Below are 10,087 nucleotides of genomic sequence, written 5' to 3' on the forward strand. Positions count from 1 at the left end.
ATACTTTGAGAGGCAAGGTTCCAGAACACTGAGCACAGAGGACGTCAGCATCCAAGCAGGCATGCCTGGGGCGGAGACGGCTCAGTGGCTAGACACCCTAGCTGCTCCCAGAGTTAGATTCCCAGCACCCACATGGCAGTTCACAATCGTCTGGCCTCCACAGACACCAAGCATGCACACAGTGCCCAGGAAACACCCATCCATACTCACAAAGGGAGAAAACAAAAAGCCCACGCCCGGCCTTGCATGCTCATCACCAAGTCAGCACAGTCCTGCTCAGGCCGGTCCTCAGACGCCTTCATTCATCCATCTCCTTATCAGAAACGGCTTCAGACGCGAAGTCCTGCGTTGACGGTGGAAGCGGTGGAAGCGGGCATGGCCTGGGGGATGGAGCTATACACTTCTCACCCCACTGGTTCAGACACGATTCTCATGATACAGCTGAGGAGATGCCCAGGAGCTGATTACGAAGCCATAGAACCCAAGTTACCACGCTAACCCTCGTCGCAAACACTGGGCCCAGCACCCCTAGTACAGGAAATGACATACTCTACAAAACATGGCTGAAGCCAAGCATGGTGGCTCGGGCCTGTGATCCTACTACTTAGGAGGTTGAGGCAGTAGCATCGCAAGCTCGAGGCCAGCTTGTGCCACAAATGGAGGTCGGTCTGGATAATTTAGAGGGACCCTGTCTCAAAATGTGGAGCGAGAGGAGGGCTGAAGATTCCAACCCATGGCAGAGGGTTTATCTAGCATGAGCGAGGCCCTGGGCCAAGGTCCAGGGAAGGCTACATTAGAAATAGCTTCGCTGACTCTGCCGCAAAGACTAACAGATGAGGTATGTGACCCAAGCTACACAAACAAAACAAACCCTACACAACCATGTATGACAGTGCGTGCCTGTCATCCCAGCAGGCAGAAGGCTCAGGCAGGGGGATTATTGTAAGCACAGTAAGACTGTCTCCCAAACCAAAAACAAACCAGGAAATGCATTCTTCCCCCCTCCCCCATCCCATCTCTCTTCCCTCCACATTCTCTCTCCACCTCTTTCTCTCTCCTCCTTCCCTCCCTCTCTCCTCCCTCTCCTCTTACTCTCACACCCCACCCCCACCCCAGGTGAACGAGATGGTTCCGTGGGTAATCAGGAAGCATGATGAGCCAAGTTCAATCCCTGAGCTGCCGTGATAGAAGGAGAAACCGGACTGCCTGGGTTTGTCCTCTGACCTACATGCATTGGCAAGTGAATGGGGCGCACACACATAACCCGCACTAAATAAAATAATAAGACATTTAAAGAGTGAGAGCTAGACAAACGTTAACTAAATAGATTATCTAAACAGTCCAGGTATTGTGATGTACGGCCGGGAAGCCAGCACCTGGGAGGTGAAGTCAGGGAGGTGAGAAATCCAAGCCAGCCTATAGTACAAGCAGTTTGAAACTGTCTTGGGGGAAAAAAGCAGGAAGAAAGGAAAAATGAAGGAAGCAAGCAAGGAAGGAAGAAAGAAAATTAACTATAAAGAGATTCCCTGCCTTAGGGCAGCACAGGGCCATTGCTAGGAGGAAAGCTGGGCCATTCTCCTTACCTGTGGGCTACAGAGCCAACCCTGCCCTGGAGCGCCCCGAAGAACAAAGTCTGTCACCAACTTCACAGGCCCCCTCAGCCTCCCAAGATGTGGCCTGGAGACCTGGGGCCTCCTCTGGCTCTCCTCCTCACAGGAAGTGCCACCTCTTGCTGCAGAGGCTGCGGTCTGAGGGGTTTTACTCAAGCAGTCTCCGCCTGGGCTCTACACTGGCTGAGAGGAAGGGGCTAGGAAATAAACCTGCCAAAGCGGCACACACAACGGACGTTGGCCAAGAAGCAGGAAACCAAATTTCCACTAAGGAATTTTTTCTCCCTTGCTTCCTTCTTTGTCTAATTAAGCAATCAGTCGGGAGGCCATGACTAACAGACAGAGAGGCTGGAGGAGAGAGAGGACAGAGACATCAACACAGACACAGGAAAAGTACCCTTAGCCACACGCTCTTGCCCTCATTCTAAACAACCACGCAGCCTTGAACAAGGCATTTAACCTGCCAAGGTCTCTGCCTCCTCCCCTGGGTAATGGACTAAGGGTGCTCAGGTTGTCTTCTGGCCCCTGGTCCCACACATTTCAAGGGAGACCCCCACCCTACTATCAAGGAGATGCCACCACCTATCCATATAAGCACGGAAGTGCTAGAGGGGACACAGACCACAGTAGTGGCGTCATGGGGCTAAATACAGAGGCAAGGTTACACCCTGATCCCCAGAGTGAGACCAGGACAGCCAGGGATACAGAGAGAAATCCTGTCTGGAAAACCAAAACAACAGCTACAACAACAACAGAAGAGGGTGGAAGACAGTTTCCTGTATAACAAATTTTATTCATACCAACAGCTGGAACAGGACATGGTAACCCAAGCCCACAGTCTCAGTCTTTAGGAGTCAGGAGGATTGTGAGTTCAAGGTTAGCCTGGGCTACTTAGCAACCCCATGTCAAAAGAAAGAAAAGCAGAAGGGGTGGGGAGTAGGGTGGAGGCTGGAGAGATGACTCGGCACTTTAGAGGACCCAGTCCCAGCAGCCACACGGTGGCTCGGAACCATCCCTAACGGCAGTTCCAGGGGACCCTACACTAAGTATACACATGGTGCGCGTACAGACATGGGGACACACGAGATAAAACAGGCGGTGGGAGTCAGCAAGCAGGAGGGCACGCGGGCTTGCTCTGGGCAAGAATGCATTACTCTGACAGGCCGTCCTGGGAGAGACTCGCCCTTTAGACAGAGGCCCTGCTAACATTCCAGAAGGGGAAAGACTGATCTGGCCAGCCATGGTGAACAGGGGCAGAGTCCAGCTCCATCTTCCTGTCACCCTCACTGGAAAGAGGCACATGGCCAGCCATCCCAAAGCTGTCCCTGCCCAGTCCAGCAGCACCAAGAGGCAGGGCTGGTGCGGGCTAGTTACAGTCTCTATGCCCACAGACATGGGTGGGAGGGTGAGTGAGAGAGATCAGGAGCCACTACCTACCTCCCCTTCCCTACTCTACCCCCTCAGATACCATTGACAAAGCTGCTTCCCATGGATGGGGCAAGAAGAGGGGTGCCTCTAATCACAGCCCCAGAATCTGGACTTTTAAAAAGAAATTGGGGGGCTGGAGAGATGGCTCTGTGGTTAAGAGCACTGGCTGCTCTTCCAGAGGACCCGGGGTTCAATTCTGAGCATCCACACGGCAGTTCACAACTGTCTGTAACTCCAGTTCCAGGGGATCGGACACCCTCACACAGACACATATGCAGGCAAAACACCAATGCACAAAAAATAAAAATAAATACTAATTTTAAAAGGATTGGAAAAGAAACAAGAATTCAGATGAAAGAACATTTAGAAAATCATCCTTATCAGCCAAGCGTCCCCTCCAGTTCCGGGGCTCCGACGCCAAACTTACCAGTGCAGGCAAAGAACACAACCTGGTGTCAGTCAACCCTGGTCTGCATTTGGTCCCCTCATGGCCAATCTGGGGACCAGCACTTCCAGATGAAGCTCTCCTCTAAGTCCAAAGAGCCCTTTCTCCGGCCTCCTCTAAAGATAACTGGGAGCCCGGAGGAGCACTCAAAGCCCCTTTGAACCTTTTTGCAATGTTTTGATTGCAAAATTTCCGGTATTTTTCCCAGCTGGTTGTTAAACACAGCCATTAATAAAGTGAAATTACATAAATGAATAACCAACCAAATTCCATTAAGAACAAAGGTCAATAGACACTCAAAACTTATGTTTCCTGATCACGGGATCACTTTTTGCTGTCATGTATGCTCTTGATAATGGCTCATTAGGGGGACATCTATAACCCAGATATTGGCAAAGATCATAAATCAAGTTCCCCGGCCCCACCTCCCACATAGCAGCTGCTCAGCACTGGCCAGCCAGTTGCTATCGTGTGGCCAAACCGGTATTTCCTGGCTGCACTTTCCCACCTCACTCCAGAGTGGTCAATCAACTCATACTCAGATCAGAGCTCTGATCACATTAGTTGAATGCTGACTGGGTTTAGGCACATCTAAATCCAACTGGTTTATTAACCACAATTTAAATTACTCCCTCCTTGCCCTCCCCACATCTCCCCTCCCTGTCTCCCCTTCCCTTCAGGTTTGTGGTTCTTTGTTTTTGAGACAAGGCATCTCTATGTAGCCCAGGCTGGCCTCAGGCCTGGTATGCTCCAGCCCTGTCCTCCTTGGCACTGGGATTTCTGGCATGGCCTACCACATCTCTCAACTTGCTTCAAATGCTGTCTCCACCAGTCCCAGTAAACACAACATACTCAGATCATAAACCTTAGCGGTGTCTGGTCTGTTGGCAGATACAGGTGTCCACCTTCAAACCCTATTTGGGGGCAGCTCGGGTGTCTGCCACCAATCCTGATGACCTGAGTTCCCGCCACAGGAACCGCAGGGTAGAAGATGAGATCCAGCTGCACAGCCTGTCCTCTGAGCTCCACATGTGCACACACACACACACACACACACACACACACACACACGTACACACACACACACACACACACACACACACACGTGCACACAAACACAACAAAGCTCACACAGGTTTGGAGCACAGTGTCTCTCACTGCCTCTGTCTGTCCTGCCATCTCCTCTGTCTGGATTACTGCAGAACGCCCCCCCCCCCCCATAGCTTCCTATGGCCCCTGCAGAGCTGAGCCTAGCACAGGGGCCAGAGTGACCCTCACTGTTGGTAAGAAAGAGTCTACACAATCTAGCATCTTACCATCATCTCTTTGACCTCCTGTACTATTCTGGCCATCCTCCTGCCTCGGGGCCTTTGTTCTGGCTCTTCTCTCTGAGCTGCGTTCCCCCACAGGTACTCACATGGCACCTTAGCTCACCAGCTTCAGCAAGACCGCTTGCTCAGTCTGGCTTTCTCAGACCACTCCACAAAATACTAGAACTTCCACTTCCACCTCATGCCTCCTCCCTATTCTATTTCCCTCAGTAGTCCTTTCTTTCCTTCCTTCCTTCCTTCCTTCCTTCCTTCCTTCCTTCCTTCCTTCCTTCCTTCCTCCCTCCCTCCCTCCCTTCCTTTCTTCCTTTCTTCCTTCCTGGTCTCATGTAGCCTAGGCTGTCCTCAAACTTGCCATGTAGCTGAGGTTGACCTTCAATGTCCTTGAACCTATTGTCTGTATGTGGGAGTTTTGTATGACTGTGTACCACATGCATGCCTGGTGCCTGCAGAGGCCAGATGAGGGCTTTAGACTCCCTGGAATGGACGTTACAGACACTTGGGAGTTGCCATGTGGGGTGCTGGGAACTGAACTCAGGTCCTCTGCAAGAGCAGCCAGTAGTACTCTTAACTGCCGAGCCATCTCTCCAGACTCATAAACTTCTGCTCTTCCCCCCTCTATCTCCTGAGCACTAGGATGACAGGCACATGTCACATGTTCAGTTTCATGCGGTGCTGGATGTGTTACACATGTTAGGCAGGCACTTCACCAAGCAAGCTACAACCCCGACCCTATGTGTATACACTTCCTGAGACCCTGTGTGATAACTACATTTAGCTCGCTTACTGCCTGCCATGCACTCCTCCCAAGAAGTCAAGATCCACCTGGACAGGGAAAGGTACAGTCACCTCCCTGCAGTAGCTCCCACACCATGGGAGGCACTCCCATGGCCAAGCACTCAGCAAGCTCCCAGCGATACTTGCTAATGACGAAATGAATCCCGTTTACAAAGGATCACCATAACCTCGGGTACAAGGTACCCAGGGCTGAATGGTGCCATGGAAACAATAGGCTGTAGCGGTCACTTGGAGCACGGTGACCCTCCCGCAACCCACCAACAGCTGCTTCTTGCTTATGACAATGCTATTAGTATTGTGAGCTATTTATAGCATGCACACCATATGCCAAATGCGAGGCTTAGAGTATGACAAGCAACAGACCCTCTATTCTTGCCACTTCGGTGAGATATGCACTATCAACCGTTTGCCCAGCAGTGAACAAAAAGGTAGACTACCTTGCTGAAGGTCAGACAACTCAGAGGTGACGGAACGTGAATGGAAGCAGTTGGTCGTAGAGCTCATCTCTAATGGCTCTATGAAACGTGTGGCTAAAGGCTGGGGAGATGGCTCAGTGGTTAAGAACATGTGCTGTTCTTGCAGAGGACCCAGGTTCAGTTCCCAGCACCTACAACAATCTGTAACTCCAGTGCCAGGGGATCCAGCACCCTCATTTCACTCTTGTGGGCACTGTACACATGATCACATATATACATATGTGTCATATGTACATATGACCTCATATATACATAGAAACTTAGACATAAAAATAAATAAACCTTTAAAAAAAAAGGACAAGAAAGAATGTGTGGCCTGACCGCCATGACAGAATGGACAGACAGCAGCTTGGCGTAGACATTACAGGTTCTCCTGCCGGTGTTGCTCATATGGGCCAGCTGGTTGAACACTGCTTTGGGCCCCATGTCCACTAGCACTTCACATGCCCTCTTTCTGGCATCAGGAGGGACATTTTGTCGGTACCCTGGTGAAACCTGAAAGGCCCTGTGGGCTAAGACATCAAGTATACAATCTGGGACTCAGTTCCGGGCTTCTCAGCATCGAGGTGACCTCGGACAGTCTTTAACCTCTTTGTTTCCTAAGCACAGAACAGAAAAGCAAGCCCATGATGAGCACACGTGAAGATCACCCACACGAGGCACTTTGGCACCGTCCTTGGCAAGCTGCAGGCTCTCAAGAGATGCTAGCTTCCACCATTGCGCGTTAGCACCGTGAGCTGACCGCCTGCAGCACCTCGAAACCAATGAACCACCTTGCTACAGAACAACAACAAGGCACGGATCATGAGAGCTCAGCTGTTCCATGTGGTCATAGGGAAGAGTGAAGAGGTATGGGGCTGGGGTGGCCCCTTCTTAGCCCTTGAGAAGTCTAACATCTGGCCGGAAGAATAAAGAACACAAGCAGGGGTTGTATGTCTGAAGAGACTGAGGTAGAAAAACTGAGCGCTTGAGACCCACCTGGGATAGAAAACAAGACCTTGTCTCACAAAACAAAGCAGGGCTGGAGAGATGACTCAGCAGTTCAGGGTGCCTGCTGCTATTGCAGAGTTCAATTCTCAGCATATGCATGACCGGGGAGGTGGGGGGGCGGGGGGGGGGTGGCCGCTCACAACCATCTGTAACTCTGGTCCTCATCCTCGGTCCTCGCCTGGCCCCCAAGGGTTCCAGGCACACTCGAGGTACAAGATATACATGGAGATAAAACACTCAACCGCACACATACAATAAATAGATGAAATTAAACAAACAAACACGGGGGGGGAGGGGGACGGGGACGGGGACGGGGACGGGGGGGGGGACGACACTAGAGTGTTCGCTTAGCAGTTCACAGCCCTCGCTGTTCTTGCAGACTTAGGTTCAGTCCCCAGCACCAACATGACAGCTTTACTGTAACTCCAGCTCTGTGAGATCCACCTCCCCTTCTGTTCTCTACAGGCACATGAACGTGCAAACACATTATATATGAGGCTAGAGAGCTGGCTTAGTGGTTAAGAGCACATGTTGCTCTTGCAGAAGTTCTGAGAGTCTCCACATCCACGTGGAGCTCGTAACCAACTAGGACTCTGGTTCCAGGAGGTCCCACACTCTTCCAGCCTTAGTGAACACTGCACACACGTAGTACACGTACATACATGCAGGCAAAATACTCATACACATACAAAAAAAATCTTTAAAAAAACAATAATAAATTGTTTTAAAAGAAATATACGCTGGGGCCGTAGCTCAAAAGTTTGATGTTTACCTAGTCTGTTCGATGTCCTAGGTCCAAAAACTGCAAAGAATAAAGAGCGTAAGGCTGTAATTGTGTAACCAGAAATCCATGGCTTAATTCTATGTTGTTTTCCCTAGCTGTAAAGTGAGAATAAACAACCTAATTTTAATGGCTGTCCAGAAGAAACCAGATCAGGGAACAAAAAAATACTCTTTGAGGACATGGTGTAAGTGATTGGCTGACTTGCAACCCAGCACAGCTGCTCCCCGGACAGATCCGAAGGGCTGGACTGTAGATGGCTAATGCAATCTTCCTTATTCTCCTTTATGGCTTGGTTTTGTCTTGAGACAAGAGTGTGGCTAGACTGCCCAGGCTGGCATAGGCTCCCCAGTCTTCTGCCTCTGTCTCAGAAATGCTGGGATAATGGGTGGGCTCTACCAGTCCACTCTTTCTCCTTTAAATGGTCCCTCAGCTACCCAAACAGCCACTTGGGTAGCCTCAGCGATTTGTTGCTTTCTGTTAGATAGTCTTGTATATTAAATTGTTTATTTGTTTGTTTGTTTGTTAAATACATAATTCTTTCAAATGAGCCGTGCTCAAGCCAAACACTGGTCTCACTGTGTTACTAGTCTAGAACTCTCAACGTAGAACAGGCTGTCTTCAGCCCCACAGAGATCTTCCTGCCTCTGCCCTCTGCCCTCCAAGTGCTGAGATTAAAGGTGTGCACCATTTATGCCTCCTTTTAAGCATGCGCTTTTCTGTGATACGCTCCCAAAATAAAGATTAGCTTCATCAACTCAAAGATTCAGTCAGCCGTGCATCACTTCAGATGTCCTAGTTTCCCAGCCTCGTTACCTTTCAGGGGCCACGGTGGAGCACCGGGTGGGCTGGCTACTGTGCTAACCGAATGGAAGGAATTTCAGTTCTTATTTCTGGCTAAATATTGAAGGCTAGGAGAGCCGAATTTCAGAGGTCTCGTGCCTCTGGAAAAGAATGTGCTGGGTCGGTATGTGGGAAATGCTCACGCGATAGCAACTGCCAAAGCTTAAGCACTGGGAAAGCACGTTCCAGGAAGCCCAGGGACAAGGGCACGCTGGGACCCTAGGGCTGCCAGGGAAGGGGCCTGGCCGCCTCCTGCTGGCCCGCCACCTAACTGCACTGCATCCCCAGGCCACGCAGGGGTTGGGGTAGGGTGACGACGCCTTTATTCCGCGGAAGGAGGGGCGTGCGGGTGAAGGATCGGTGACTCGGGCGAGCACCGTGGGACCCGAGCCACCACCGTGGCCGGCCGACAGGCCGGCTGGCTGGCGTGTCCTCGGATGCAAGAAATTCGCAGCCCAGAGCAAGCGGGGTGGGGTGCAGCTTACTTCATCTCGCTCGTCCGGGAAGTGGCCTGGGCTGGCTAGCACGACAGGCAGCGGGGGCGCGGGGAAACCTGCGACCCCCTGCCCGCGCCTCGTCCTCGGCGGGTGCGCGCCTCACGCGGGGCCGCGCCTCGCAGCTCCGAGAGCGCCGGGCACGCGGCGAGAGCCCAGGGCGCGGGGCCAAGTTTAGCCCGGGATGCCGCAGAGTCGGGCTGCGCAGCGTCAGGGCGCAGCGGGCAGGCCTCAGGCCACCGGGGCCGGGAGCCGCGCTCGCACGGCGCCAGGAGCGCGCGCAATGGGGGCCTGGGGCGAAGCTAGCGCAGAGGAGGCGGGGCCTCGGGCATAGGCACGCCCCCTAACTCGGGGGCGCGGAGGAGGCGGGGCCTCTGAGTACTTCCCTTGCTGTCGGACAGCTGCTGCTCTTGGTCTCTTGCTTAACTTGCATCCCCATGTCGGTTGTATCCTGGGTGGCAGGGCTTCCCAGCTGGCTCAGAGACGTGCGTGTACCCCTAGAGATGCTAAGAGGTAGAGAAAGTGGTTGTTTGGTTGAGGAGCTTCAGAGGTTGAGCAGCGCCTCTGGCGTGTAGTCTGGAACCTGGAACGGGTTCCCTGCCTTCTCCAGACTTCATGCTCCCCTATCTGTAGTGACGTTTAGCCCACCCAGAGGAGTGAGTTAAACGCTGGGAGTGCACACATTTGCCACACCTTCACCAGTCAGCTCCAGATCTGACACCACCTAATGTGCATGGTCTTGGGTCTCTGTGCTCTTCTCTACACAGAAGGCAGTGGAAGTGTGGACCGGAAACTGTCAAATGTCGAGGCTTAGCTTGTGCCTGTGTGGCTATAAGCAAGACAGGAAATAAAACAAGGCTCTCTCTCTAGAGAGCAGTAGGTGTTTAAAAGACA

General features: G+C 52.0%; 1 protein-coding gene across 4 annotated transcripts in view; it reads right to left on the minus strand.

The window, feature by feature from the left end:
- The window catches only part of H6pd (hexose-6-phosphate dehydrogenase (glucose 1-dehydrogenase)), a 29,550-nt gene extending 20,093 nt beyond the window's left edge, over positions 1–9,457 (minus strand). The window contains exons 1-2 of one of the 4 annotated variants that reach the window (XM_006538458.4): positions 3,466–3,628; positions 211–460 (exon numbers count right to left, since the gene is read on the minus strand). In XM_006538458.4, the coding sequence (XP_006538521.1) occupies positions 211–302 (92 nt within the window). In that variant the 5' untranslated portion in view covers positions 303–460; positions 3,466–3,628. Of the gene's footprint in view, positions 1–210; positions 461–1,583; positions 1,744–3,465; positions 3,671–9,184 lie in introns of those variants that run through there. The other 3 variants (XM_006538459.4, NM_173371.4, NM_001291004.1) reach the window with 3 other exon arrangements.
- Between the last annotated feature and the right edge of the window lie 630 nt (positions 9,458–10,087).

The sequence above is a fragment of the Mus musculus genome, chromosome 4 (assembly GCF_000001635.26).
Source record: "Mus musculus strain C57BL/6J chromosome 4, GRCm38.p6 C57BL/6J".
In the NCBI taxonomy this organism is placed as follows: Eukaryota; Metazoa; Chordata; class Mammalia; order Rodentia; family Muridae; genus Mus; species Mus musculus.